General features: G+C 33.2%; 2 protein-coding genes across 2 annotated transcripts; both read right to left on the reverse strand.

Moving 5' to 3' along the window:
• Window positions 1-4,975: 4,975 nt before the first annotated feature.
• HELRODRAFT_161582 (hypothetical protein) lies at window positions 4,976-7,123 on the reverse strand (the record flags this gene model as incomplete). The annotated part of the gene is made up of 2 exons (XM_009021487.1): window positions 4,976-5,273; window positions 6,855-7,123. 2 exons carry the CDS (start codon window positions 7,121-7,123, stop codon window positions 4,976-4,978), a joined length of 567 nt encoding a protein of 188 aa, XP_009019735.1.
• Window positions 7,124-12,857: 5,734 nt separating this feature from the next.
• On the reverse strand, window positions 12,858-15,381 carry HELRODRAFT_65329 (hypothetical protein; the record flags this gene model as incomplete). The annotated part of the gene is made up of 3 exons (XM_009021488.1): window positions 12,858-13,091; window positions 13,310-13,535; window positions 15,260-15,381. Coding segments are annotated over 3 exons (582 nt in total), but the record flags the coding sequence as incomplete, so codon positions are not given.
• Between the last annotated feature and the right edge of the window lie 398 nt (window positions 15,382-15,779).

The raw sequence follows: 15,779 nt of genomic DNA on the forward strand, positions 1-15,779 counted from the left end.
ATATGTATATATATATATATATATATATATATATATATATATATATATATATATATATATATATATATATATATATGAAAAATTAACATATAAGCATTTTAAGGAGGATTGTTATAATATTTGGGTAGAATTTAATTATTTAAAAAAATGAATTGATGATATAAATAATAATAATGTTTGACCTTTAACCTTTGACTTTAACCTTTTGACATCTATCTAGCTCTAACTACTTAGTTCTCTATTTTTATTGATTTTTTTATTTCTTTTTAGTTTAGTTTTTTAATTATGCCGTAAATTATTATTTTGAATGTTCATTTATTTTATTTTTTTCCATATTATAATTTATTGTCCTTTTTAATTTATTTAAATTGCGTTAAATTTTATTATTATTATTTTTTAATATCTGTTCATTTTGAATTTATTTATTTCTTAAGAAAATCTAAATGGTATTGTTTTAAAAAATAATTAATTACCTAACTAACGAGTCGCGTTTTTCATTTTTTTTTTCATTTTATTTTTTTTAAATCTCTAATTAATTTACCACTTCATATAGAATTTCTAAATGACGTTCTCGTAAAAACTTAACGACCAATCATGAGCTAGCTGTTTGTGTTTATAACGAAATTCTTTCCTAGAAATTGATTTCGAATCAGTGGTTGAAGTATAAGCAAGCAAGAAGTTTCGAGAAGAGGTAGTGTATCTTTTATTGAGGAACCAAGCCATAAAGGACTATAATAAATAAATGGAAATGGATATTAATAATAAGGATAACGGAAACGACCTATTTGTTGGTTTTCCGTTCACGAAACTGGCGCTATTAAAAAGGGTGGGTCACGGGCAGATGGGAAGCATTTTAACTTTTGAAAATAAGTTGTAAACCAATGGCAGGAATCGATGCCACAAGAAACCAGCTTGAAAAAAGAGAACTTTCAATGTGGAAAGGTCGTTACAAGAAATTGGATGGCGGGAGAATTGTAGGAACGGAAACAAAAAAAGTAGAGGAAAGAATGTTGGATGATTTTCCAGGAAACGAAAGGATCGCTAGTACCGTGTTTAAAAATTGTGCACCTACCAGTGTACATATTCATACACAATACATACGCGAATACCAGTGTATTTACATGCGTGTACAGCTGTACGTACATCTTTATTGCGCGTTTTCGTACTTAAACATTTATTTCGCTAAGTCATTTTCGAGGTTGGAACGTAGAAAAAACTGCTTGCTGACATTCATTATCTTATAATTTCTGTCATAATTATATCTATAATTATATATATAATTATAAATATTTTAATAATGACTGACGCATGTGATTGTTATTACCTTAATATGTGAATATCACTATTTGATAAGTAATTTCGCTTGCGGTTCAGCTTACTGAATCACTAGACCATACTCGTCACCGAACGCTGATTCGTGTTACTGATAACCTTTCGATATCAGTGCGACGACAATTACCGTTAAAATTTTCATCAGTTTAAATGGTGAATTATTTCATTTATTTATTTGTTTATTTATTTAGCGGTTATTTTTTAAAGTCTAGATAATAAAAATAGTAAAATAATAATAACCTCCATCCCTACTTTTAAGTGCCTACTGAGATTATTGCTCATGTAAAGAAAACAAGTACTATAAATAATAATTAATAATAAATAGTAATAAAAAACAACAATAATATTAAACAATGTTATTATGAAAATAATAATGATAAATATTTTGACGTAGTAATTTTATTTCTACCCGTTTCAAAGTTTGTTGCTAACCAAGGAAGAACATTTAACTGCGGAATATAGAAGCTTATGTGCGTTATTTGGGTTAAACACACACCACACACACACACACACACACACACACACACACACACACACACACATGCACAAACACTCTCATATTTATATTAATATAATTCTTGATCACATGAATGTATTTAAATAATTTTACTTTTATTAAATCTGTCTCTGTTTTTCTCTCTCTTTCTCTCTCTCTCTCTCTTTCTCTCTCTTTCTCTCTCTCTATCTCTCTGTCTCTCTCTCTCTCTCTCTCTGTCTCTCTCTCTATTCAGAAAATAATTAATCCTGCATATACTTGATAATGACGTCTATTTCATTTCTTTATTGTTCACGGTCAGTCGCTCAAAATTTGCAAACTTTTGTCGTAGAATAGAAAGAAAGAATGTTGTTCTTTTTATATTTATTAATATTATTGTTATTCTTATTATTATTATTCTTTTTATTATTATTATTATTATTGGTAACATTTCGTGGATCGACCGTTGTTACGCTTTGTGACTGTTGAAGGCAGTTATTAAATAATAATGACTTAACTTGGCCTTCGATTCAATAAATATTCAAAAAATTAATTATTATAGAGGCTATATTAACGTTATAAATATGTAAATATATATATATATATATATATATATATATATATATATATATTATATATATATATATATATAACATTCTTTGTAATTTGTATTGTACATATATTAATCTATCACGTTATTCGTTCGGTTGAAAATAATCCGTGTTTTATTCTGTCTGCCATGTTTGATCGATCGATTGTTTCTGTTTATTCATTCATTCATTCGTTCGTTCATTCATTCATTCATTCATTTTTCCATTCACCTTTTCAGCCACTCTATCATTCATTCTTGGTTCATTCATTCATTCATACGTTCGTTCGTTCGTTCGTGCACTCATTCATTCATCCATCCGTTTATATTTTTATTACAATTCATCTAATAACACGGTCTTGGTGTCATTCTCCCATGCTTCTTCTCATCATAAAAGCATCCTGTTTATCTCTGTTCACCCTGCTCACCCTGTCCATCTTGTTCACCGTGTTCATCCTGTTCATCCAATTCACCCTGTTCTTTGTTCATCTTACATAATTGCTCCTCGCATGCATTCTTTTGTTTTTATTCTTTTGTAAATTGCACGGTTTTTGCAATGTTTATGGATAATATGATGTAATATTACACACACACACACACACACACACACACACACACACATTCACACACACACACACACACACACACACAAACAAACACTTACACATATACAATACATTTGTACATTGTACATTAGCTTATCTTCATGTTAACTTCACATTTATATTTTTTTATTTTCAGTTTTCTTTCTTGTTGTCGTTCTTTTAATATTTATTTCAACTTGTTTTTCTAATGTAATGTATTGTAAGTTTGCTTCGTGAATTTGCTATGTAGCTCTTACGTATGTATACTAATTGTATAAGTCAGTTGTTTGTATGTGCACGTGTGTGTACGTATGAATGTATGTATGTATGTGTGTGCGTGTGAACGTATGTATGTGTGCGATGCGTATGTATGTCTACGCACAAATGTACGTGTGAATTAGTTTGTATAAGCATATTTGTATGCGGATGGGATTTTGTATGTTAAGGAATTGTTGTATGCAGTTTATTTGAGAATGCTTTGTATGGCTGTGTTGTCCTACTTATTGGTTCATCTCGTGAGCTGCTCGCACACACACAAACACACACACACACACAAACACACACACACTCACACACACACACACACACAAACTTAAATGTATATTTATACGCTGGCTTGGTCTCAGTGAATAAAGGAACTAATTGAGGAGTGGATTGAAGTTGAGTCAATGAAAGAAAGAATGAACTTAATGAATGAATGAGTTAATGATTGAATGAATGAATGAATGAATGAATGAATGAATGAACGAATAAACGAAGGAGTGAACGAATGAATGAAGGAGTGAACGAATGAATGAGCCAATGAATTTTTAACGCGAATGGCTTTGCGTGGCACAACGCATAATCTCCCAGCTCTACTGATCGCTATATTTTTAATAAGCATTAACTGAAGTTAATTTAGTAAATATTTAATGTTTATAAATGCGTTTTCAGTCGCGTAAGTCTGTATAGGTGCTTTTATGTGTGTGTGTGTGTGTGTGTGTGTGTGTGTGTGTGTGTGTGTGTGTGTGTGTGTGTAAATATTTTGTATGGTGACGTTTCAATTGCTTGAGGAGACAACTTTCTTTTTTGTAATAAAATCATTTATTTCATTTTCATATTTTTTCAAAATTATAAATAACAATGATAATAATAACAATAAGGTATTGTTGATAATAATGTTGGTGGTAATCATGAAGATGATGTTCATACTTCAAGGTTTATTTTATGTGCGTGTTTGTAAGTGTGTGTGTGTGTGTGTGTGTGTGTGTGTGTGTTTGTGTGTGTTTGTATGGTGTGTGTTTGCGTGTGTTTAAACATTATTGAAACGATGGATTGATATGTTTATCAATTGTTAAAAAAAAAAATCAAAATATTAAAAATTTAAAATAAGTTAATGTTTAATTATTTAATAATAATTAAGATTAATAATGATTATTTTATTTATTAAATTTATTAAAATATAGACAAAATAATCTACAAGTTCGAATACTATATACACCCGCTATTTTACCCAATGCTATTAATTGGTTGGTTGATTGGTTGGTTGATTGATTGGTTGGTTGATTGATTGGTTGATTGATTGGTTTGTTAGTTGATTGGTTGGTTGATTGATTGATTGGTTGGTTGACTGATTGATTGGTTGGTTGGTTGGTTCATTAGTTAATTGATTAGTTGGTTGGTTGAATTGTTTGTTGGTTGGTGATTGGTCTGTTAGCTGTATACAACAACACACAAATATGATGAATATTCATGAACTTTAATTCACGCATGACACGCACTATACATATACATATACGTACATATACATACACGTACATATACATACACGTACATATACATACACGTACATATACATACACGTACACACACACACACACACGCATACAGTCAATTGCAAAATCAATAAAATCACACATGTATTAATTGCGTATATATATATATATATATATATATATATATATATATATATATAATATATATTATATATACAAAATTTGTATCGATCCTTCTCCGCTATACATACCATTCCCGCGACGTACTTAGCATCGACTTTGTTTTGAGATTTCGCGCCTTTTTTTTCTTTTTGCTACCGGAAGTAGATGGCGTATTGAGACTGTTTGATAAGAGGGAAGTTGATAATTTGCCGTTTAATTGTGCCGGTTGCAGTGTGTTGTTTGTGTTGCCAGTGTTGTTGTTGATGATTGATGTTGTTGCGTTGTTGTTGTTGTTGTTGTTGTTGAGGGTGATTGTAGAGGAGGTTGACATTTGAACTCCGTCTATTCTGTACGTACCTTGGTTTCTTCTCCGGTATCTGATGGGGCATTAAATGATGGTGACGATGATGATGGTGATGGTAATGGTAGTGATGGCGGTGACTACAATGACGCCATCAATGATATTATGAATAATGATGGTTACAATTTTCACAAATTAATCCTCCTAGTGAACGTCAGTTGCTGCAACTGACGTCAGTTGCAGTTGCAAAGAGAGCCGACTTGCTACGAGCGAATTCGTCACTGAAGAACGTTAACCCGTGATGTATCAGCAGAGTGAATGAAATCTTTTTATTTTTACAACAGTTCCGTGAGTTGCTATGATTCGAAGGATTAAAATATACATCTGAAAAGCATGAAGTACTGGAATAGGGACGTGGAGCTAACATACGAACAAAAACTAACACAAACATACCTAAAAGATCCAACACAAATGTACAAACAAGAATGAACACGAACACGCAAACAAGAATGAACACGAACACACAAACAAGAATGAACACGAACTCACAAACAAGAAAGAACACGAACACACAAACAAGAATGAACACGAACTCACAAACAAGAATGAACACGAACTCACAAACAAGAATGAACACGAACACACAAACAAGAATGAACACGAACACACAAACAAGAGTGAACACGAACACACAAACAAGAATGAACACGAACACACAAACAAGCGATGAAGCAAGCGAACACGTGAATTAATATTTATAGAGGAAAAGAAAATCTAACGAAGTTACAAAAGTACAAACAAACATTAAATAATGGCTCTGCAAACACAAACGCAAATCGTTCGCATCTATCTTTTATAATAATAAAAAAAACGACAACAACATGAAGCGCTGCAAAAATGAGAATAAAATTTACTCTTTTGCGAATAAAAAAATATCCGGATTAATAGCCCAAAAATATATCCTTCCAAGAAAACTTTCGAATTTTAAAAGCCCAGAAAGTGAAACTGTGTGTAAAGTTGGTCCGACTAACATCACTTATTAACGAATATTATTACTATTATAATTTATTACTCTAAATAAATATTAGAAACAAATTAATTAATTAAATAATTAAAATTCTAACAAAATAGATGAAATTAATACAACAACAAAAACGAAATTCGAATTGTCTAAGATGTGAGCTGTCGCGAAACCTCATTAGTTGAAAAAAGAAAAAATTATGACCAAGAAAACAAACCCATGAATGAAAACAATATAAATACACACACAGACACACACACACACAGACAGACACACACACACAGACACGGAGACACACACACAAAAATGTTGGCAAACCTGTGCAGACTATAAAGCAGTGCGAGTAGTAGGAGCAACAAAATAAAGGAGGCCAGAGCTAATGGTCCTATCACTTTCAATCCACTCCATTTTGTTAATGCTGTAAGTGGCGACAACGATGATGATGGAGACAACGACGATGAGGCTGGTGGGGATGAAGACGATAAGGATGGAAAAAAGCTGTTTTCGAATAAGCTGTTTTCACGTTGTTGTTGATGTTTTAGGAGTGCTGTTGATGTTATTGTTTTTGTTGTTGGTTGGTGTGATGGTGGTTTGTAGTTTAATGCGATTTTTCTATCATCGCTTAGTATTTGGGACATTGTTGTCTTATATGCTTGCGCGACGAAATGTAGTTTGTTGTTGCTGTCGTTGTTGTTGATGTCTTTGTTGCTGTAACTGTTCCATGTTGATGTCGTTGTTAGAAAATTTGTGTTGTGTTGGTAGTTGTTGTTGTATACATTGTTATGGTTTGGATATATGCCGTTGTTGTTGTTGTTGTTGTTGATATTGGCTGACGGTTTATGTTGCATTGTTGAGCTGATTAAATGTGGCGAAGTTGTGCTGGGTAGAAATTTTGTTGGTGACATTTTTGAGGCTACTGTTTGTTTTGTTGGTGGTTTCGTTTTTGTTGTTGTTGGTTGTAGTTGTTTATCGAGCGTGTATCTAGATAGAATATTATTTTAGTAAGGCAAAATATAATTATTAAAAATAATTATTAACCACTTTAATCAAAATAATTATCATATTATTTTTAATAATTATTTTGATTGTAATTAGTTGGGCCGCTGAAATAAGCAGAACTTGTAAAAATGGTTACAAAGATGTACGTTTACAGTAAACCCAAAATGAATTACCATTTCCAATTAAGTTTTGCGTAGCCAGCATTTGAACCAGCGCGTAATGACAACGCAAGCCATAAATGCGGCTAACTTACCATCTGATCTAAACCGCCGACCATGATTTTATTGAATTCGTTATCATAAACAACGTCAACAACAAAAACAACAACAACAATAATAATAATGATAATAATAATGATAATAAACAATGCAAGCGTTTGTTATCATTCACGTTCACTCGCCAGCAGAGTGACAAAACATTTTTTCGTAGCGTGGGACCGGCCATAAATATTCAGATGATGTTTCGATGTTCGCGAACCAGCCGCCAGCCAATACGTACAACACAGTAAAGCGAACATACAACATACAATATAAGTACGTACGCACAGCAACACGGTAAACGTCATTTCATTGTCATCATCGATGTTGTCACCTCACTGTCATCATCATCATCATCATCATCATCATCATCATCTTCACCATCATCATCATAGCCATCATCATCATCATCATCTTCACCATCATCATCATAGCCATCATCATCGTCGTCATCATCATCATTCTTTCTCATAATTAGGTAGGTGATAAATTCAAAAGAGCAGAGACTCGTACAATTTCAAACAGGAAAAAATTTTATTGAAACAAAAATATTTTTCTGATACATTGAAATATATTAATTAAGATTTTTTATTATAAATAATATTAAAGAGAAAATTTATTAGTGGAAGGTGTGACCTTTTTATTGGCCGCAGTTGAAACAAATTAAAAATACCAAATCTCAGACCTGTGTTAAATAATGTGGCAACGCATAGCTCAGGTAGTAAATTCGCATGTTTCCCACAGCTGTCATAACGAATAGTTGCTCTGTGACCGGGTTCAAACTCATGATGGTTTGACCTGTCACACATATGCATGCACACGTATAAGTGTTGTCTTGTTATGATTTTTGATTCATCGTGCATTTTTGATTCATCGTGCATTTTGATCGTGCATTAATTTTGTTGGCAACAAAAATGGTTACAACAAAATGCGACTTGAAAATAAGAAAAAAAAGAGAGAAAGAGAGGGAGAGAGATAGAGAGAGAGAGATATAGAGATGAAAAAAAGAAAGGATGAGCAGAAAGATGGAGATGACAATACGCACTCATCTGCAGCGAATTGAACGTCAAACTTCTCATTACATCCATTGTTATCATCGTAATTACATGTCGCCTTATTGTGACTCAGTTGCAGGCTTTATTAAAACCGCCACCACATCATCATCATCGTCGTCGTCGTAATCATCATTATCATCATCATCATCATCATCATCGTAATCAGCATCATCAGCATCAACATCGTAATCATCATCATCCTCGTCGTCGTCCTTTTTCATTATCGTTGATTTTGTGTTCTATGTTTAATTAAGATCAACATTTTTTTTATTCTACCTTTCTATCTTTTTCAATATCATCATCATCAACTAAGCTGTTGTCATAATCATCATCATTTGTGTGTGTGCGTGTGTGTGTATGTACGTGCGTGTGTGTGCGTGTGTGTGTGTTTGTAGGCAAGTGCACTCGTACAAATTAATAATTTTTGTCCTTATTATTAAAAATGATGAAGAAGAGGAAGATGATGATGAGGATGATGATGATGATGAAGACAAGGTGACGTCATTAATAAATAATAATAATAATGATGAAGATTACAACACTGATGATGAAAAAGATGACGACGACGATGAAATGTATGACTATCCAATTTTCAAACGCCCTAACTTGAATAAAGAAATTTTCAAACCTTAATTACCACATATTAATACATGAGAAATGGTTTGCCAATGAAAAATGGATACTGCTACAATACACGATATATCAACAACTACACAACAACAACAACAAAACCATGTTGATACAACACAAACAATACCAACTGAAACACGTTCAAAAGACATAAACAACAACACACAATAACACATACATGTTGAAACGATATAAACAACAGCACACAGACACGTACTAAAAAGACAAAGACAGAAGAGTACATGCATCATGCAGTAACATACATGTATGTCTAAAAAAGCAACAATAACAACAACACAATAGCAACAAAAACGCACCTCAAATAAAATAACATCAACAAAAACGACAACAAATTAGATAACTACAAATAATCAGGCAACAACAACAACATCTAGTTTTATAGCAGCAGCAACAACAACAACTACTACTACAACAACTGCTACTACTACTACTACTATAACTACTACTTCTACTATTACTACTACAAATAATAATATAATAAAAATAACAAAGAAACAAAACAACAACAAAATAACAAAGAACGAAAAATTGGCCAGCGAACATACATAGAACATGAAAGACGGGCTTATAAATAAAATGTTAATGATGTAATAGAAGGGACATTTTGTATTTTATCACTCAATTTGGCTCTCTTTCATTTTTTGTTTATTATCTTTGCTCTTTTACTGGATTCTTTCTTGTTTTTCTGTCTTTTACTAACCCTCTCTCTCTCTCTCTCTCTCTCTTGTATTCTTTATTTTTTTATTATTCTTTCTCTTTCTCTATCTTATTACCCTCTCTTTTGCTCTCTTTTTCTCTTTCTCTCTCTCTCTCTCTCTCTCTCTCTCTCTCTATTTCGCTTTCTAATTCTCCAAAATTTTTTGATTTCTTTCGCTTTCTAATAATATTTACGCGGTTTTCATTTCATGATTCAAAAGCAAGAGACGCCAATAATTCAGGTTTAAAAAAAATAAATTGCACAAAAAAGTGGAGAGAAAATATAATAATATTTTTGCTTCTTTCTCGCGAAAGATGCATTGTACCTTTCAAATAAATCTCAATATGCGATCGTCGGTTCAACGTATAATCTGCAACATGCAAACAACAACAACAGCAACAACAACAACCACAGCAACAGCAACAACTACAACAACAGCAGTAACAACAACTACAGCAGCAACAACAACAACAACAAAAAACATCAACAGTATACAGAAAATAACAGTAGATCTAGATAACCACAACACCAGATACACCAACAAGATGCAGACAAATGCCACAGCGACGCCAACAAAAGCAAAGAAACAACAAAGTATGGAAGCACAGCAACATGCAATATGCAGTATAGGAAAGAACAGAACATATTTCACGGACGTAAAGTAAAAATCTCCTAACGTGTAATTCTCAATATGATAAGAACAACAATAAGCAACAGTATAACAACAACAGCAATAACAACAACACCAGCGACAACAGCAACAACAACAACGACACCACAACAACCCCACCACCAACAACAACAGCAACAACGACAGCAACAACATACAATCTGTTAAAATATACATTACGAAAAAAGAGCAGAATAAATTACGGACAGCAAAATTATCATATGATGCCTGGTTCAACAATTTTTTTCAAGTATTTTTAGATAGGACAAAAGAATAATAATAGTAATAATAATAATAATAATAAAAAGAAGAAGAAGAATTTTAAAATTATTAAAACTAATAACAATAATATTAATAATTACAATGGATAAACTCAAATACAAATTCACATGAAGAAGATTAATATGGAAAAGATGATGATGGTGATGATGCTGGTAGTGATGATGGTGATGGTGGTGGTGGTAATGAGGATATTAATTAAATAAATAATTGGCGACATATTAATTTCTGTCAAATTAAATTAAGTTAGAATAGAACCATTGCCTAATTTGATTAATTTGTTGGTGCACTAAACTAATTATTTAACAAGAGTTTATTATTTCAAGCTAATTAAATAATGCGAAAAAAGCTATATAAAATAAATATCTGACATGGTAGCTCAGAAAGTAAGTGTGCTGGTTTTGTCATGTCGTTGCGCACCGGCGTAGTTCAGACGCAATCTGTGCAATACACAAAAAACTTTCAAATGAAACGGTACTTGCATGTATGTACAAATTTGTATGGGTATGATTTGCACTGTGTTTGCGTCTAGATATGTGAAGTATGTATTGTGTAGGTAGGCATTACACATGCTAGGTTTTCACGCATACAAGCCGGGAATGGAACAAATCCAAGGATCGAGATTCGTGCTATCCGGATTCGAATCCGTATCTAAGAAATGGATTCTGACGGATTCAAGGTAATTTGTTTTCATACTTCCGGTCACCATCATCGCATCCTCATCATCCTCATCCTTCTCATCATTCTGAGAAGGAGCAACAACATGTGTTTGTTGTTGCTCAATTTATTCGGTCATCATTGGGCAATAAGAAGGCTTCAAAAGCATTAAGTCGAGTTGTTGCTGCTGGAATCCATACATTTTCATTGGCGTGCTTGCTTGTGTGCGTTTGTTTGTATGTGTGAATTTGTGTGTGAATGTGTGTTTGTATGTGTGAATCTGTGTACATGTGTGTACATGTTTGTATGAACAGATTTTGTGTATGCACATGTGCTTGTGTTTGTACAACTTTTTGCTTATATGCGTGTGTGAGTTTCAACATGTGTGTGTGTGTGTGTGTGTGTGTGTGTGTGTGTGTGTGTGTGTACGTGTAATTTAATATATTTTTTCCATATTTTGATGTCCGCAATTTAATTGAAGAATTGTTGGACATCCCGTCTGCTATCTTCAGTAATTTGATACAATTTCAAAAGAAAAAAAAACTAACTTATTTGAAGCGCTATAAAAAGATGACGACGACGACGACGATGAGTAAGGCCTAAGAGGTTGGTTATAAAGTTGAACATTTCCCTGTTGTCTGACTCTACTATCTTTATCGTAAACCATCGTTAGAAGCTGCTGGCCGTTCAGCACAAAGCCTGTTTGCAGTCAGTCAAATTAATATTTATTTATTTACTATTCCATATCTGCTATTTTGTTTTTAAATAATTCCCATTCACATTTAGCTTGCAAAAGTGTTCACGTTAACTGATATAAACAATTTTCTATTCAAGCTGTTGACGTAACTTTTAAATAAATCACCATAATCACTATCATCATCATCACCCTGCTCCTCATCATCATCATCATCATCCTGATCCTCATCATCATCATCATTCTTCTCCTCATCATCATTATCACCACCACCGGCATTCAAACCTGATATGACTCCTTTGTACGGTCTAATAATTTTTGCGCCATCTTGTTTGCCTCCGATGATGACGTAGGCCTGGTTGTTGAATGACGTCAGCTGCTTTCCTGTTACGTCATCAACAACGTCATCATCATTTCCACATGGTCGTCGGCGTCTTTTTAATCGTGTTGTCATCGTAACCACCATAATATAATCTTTGTTATCATCCTTATCTATCATATGCCCATCGCTGTCGTTGTAATATCTTCATCGTTATGACGGTTTCATCGTACATCATCATCAAGATGACGTCATAACCATTATCACAATCTATAGAACCAGCATAGCACCATTGTCATCACCACCACCATAATCATCATTATCATCACTACCACCACCAACATCATCATCATCATCATCATCATCTTTTTCTACCACCATCCTCATTACTGTAATCACCTGTCGGATATTTAGTAACAATCGGTCGGTTATCGACTTGCAGCGTCGAGTTTGGCCCAACCCTGTTAAATCTGATCACGTGGTATTTGTCGTCATTTACAACGTTCGATGTGTCCCCGATGGAGTGGTCAGCTGTCCCGAGATTGTACACCACGAAGATGTAACCGTTTCTCTGCGGTAGTATCGATAAACGGTTCTATGATATCGGTCGGTTCTATTTATCGCTCAGTCGTAGGGATGTAATATCGTTCTTAAAAACATCGATATTTGAAAAAAAATATCAATACCCCCGTGATGAACATAACCGTATTCATCATCGTCATCGTCGTCATCAACAAAAACCAACTCTTTACATCATCATTGTTATCATTATCATAATGAATTCCAACAACATCCACAACCTACCAGGTCAACTTGCAGATAATCATTAGAGTTGCCGCTAATGATTCTAGCTAGTGTTGCAATCTCGTCTCTACTCTGTCTCGAGACGAAACCGAGACCAAAACTGTCTTGGGTGGTGTCGGCCCGTTCACTGTCACTAAATGTTATCGTTATCAGACCCAAATTGTCGTTGTTGTTGTAGTAGTTGCGGTTGTTAATGTCATTGTTGTTGTTGTTGATGTCGTTGTTGATGATGTTGCTAGGGTAGTAATGCTGTTGCTGGTTGTTGTTGAATATATACGAGACAGAATCTGTGAAGAAATATAGGTAGGTAGGTAGGTAGGTAGGTTGTAATTGTTGTCTCTATTAATCTTGCAACCATTCAATCAATTAATCATTCAATCAATCAATTAACCATTCAATCAATCAATTAACCATTCAATCAATCAATTAACCATTTAATCAATCAACTATCCAATCAATTTTACAACCGAAAAATCTCTGTAGTTTTTGTAATGTTAATTCTGTAAGGTTTTGCAACGTTTTAACCATTTTAGTTTTATCTTCCTCATCAATTTTATCACCAACACCATCTTCATCACCATCATCTTCCGAATCATCTTCATAATCATTCTAATTTTTTGGACATTAAAATAATCACAACAAACAATTTAAATTCCCGCCACAAATTTTACGCTCGAGCGGGCAGACGATTATGACGTCACGCTTAACAATTACATGCTTCACGTCGCTCTGAATTACATCTTACAAAAAAAATGGCGTCGTTGTTGTTGGTGGTGTTGTTGTTAGTGTTGTTGATGCTGTTTTTTGTTGTTTGTTTGTATTTTTTTGTGGTGGTGTGGTTTTTGTTTTTTGTTATTGCTATTAGTGTAATTGTTGTTGATGTTGTTGTTTGTTGTTGTTGTTATTGATGTAGTTATTGTCAGTGTTGTTGTTTGTGATATTGTTATTGCTATTATTGTTGTCGTTGTTAGTGTCGTTGTTACGGCTTTTAGCGAATTTAAAATGTAATAGAGACAAAACATTTGAAAATTTTATACAAACTTAAGTAACAAAACCAACAACAATAAATTCTGAACTTATCGCTAACCCATGCATTTTATCTTGGATTTTTATTGAAAATAATTGTCAGCTTCTGAACTGGTTGGTTGGTTTTATTTCTATTCAGGTTGTCATTAGAAATTAAATAGCCCTACTAAAAACATCATTTCGTAGCAGATTTTATGGAAGAAATTTGAAAAAAAGCAAAGAAAGAAAAAAGCAAAGAAAGAAAAAAGCAAAGAAAGAAAAAAGCAAAGAAAGAAAAAAATACAATGCGGAGAGTGCCTGTGGTCTATATTGTGAGAATGCAAGTGGCGGATAAAATTAAATTATGACGCTGAAAAAAATTTAAGAGTGAATCGAGAAAGATTAAAAATACTAGAAACGTGAAGAAATGAGACAAGTGGGAGAGGAAAAATTCTCGAAGAAGAATTGAGAGGCAGGAATGAAGGAACGAAGCAATGGAGTGGATGAAAGTGAAATCAGAGAAATAAAAAAGTAAGAGAGAGACAGAGAGAGAGAAAGACAGAAAGAGAAAGAAAAAGAGAAAAAGTGAGCGTAAAACCCAAATGTAATAAGATAAAAACGTTTAAGAAGAAGCGGTGAAACAAGGAGAGGATAGATAGCATGGTAGATATGATTTTTATTAAGCTTATTGTTGCATTGTGTGCAATCAAGATGACCGAGGTGTTGTATTATGTGAAGGTGATGACGATGATGAAAATAATAATAATAACATTAATAATAATAATAATAACATAAATAATAATAATAATAATAACATTAATAATAATAATAATAATAGTGATGATGATGATGTGACAACGTTAACACGATGAATGACGTTGAAAAAAAAAACTGAAAATTTTGCGCGAATTTTATTTTATTTGAAAAAAAAACCTAATATTTATGATATCCTACTCACCATCATCACAGGCTGGACCGGAAAATGACGTCATATCACAGTTGCACGTGTACGCATTCCACTCGTACAAGCATTGGCCGCCGTTATAGCACGTGACATCTTGGCAGCTTTCTATTGGCCCTTTCAAAAATTTGAATTTGAAACTACAACCGATTACATGGCCGATTACGTCATAAAAAAACTACAACTAAATATATCATTAAAATGTTAATTTAAATAATTAATCAATTTAGATCATACGTTCTTTCATTCAATCATCTTTTAATTCATTTTTCTGTTCATTCTTGCATTCACGGACAGGTCATAAATCATCTCAACGACACACGCATGCGCACTGCAAAAGGTAATATTTTACGCGAGGGAAAATAAATATCGGCAGGCGAGAATGCATGGCAACATATTTTCACACTTTCAATTTTTCCCGCCATTTTGTGACCTCATTTTAAATAGGTCACGTCACGTGGTGTCCCGCCGGCGCGTTAGTGAAATTAACATCAATCATTTTATTATTATGAA

Source organism: Helobdella robusta (assembly GCF_000326865.2).
Source record: "Helobdella robusta unplaced genomic scaffold HELROscaffold_3, whole genome shotgun sequence".
Classification (NCBI taxonomy): Eukaryota; Metazoa; Annelida; class Clitellata; order Rhynchobdellida; family Glossiphoniidae; genus Helobdella; species Helobdella robusta.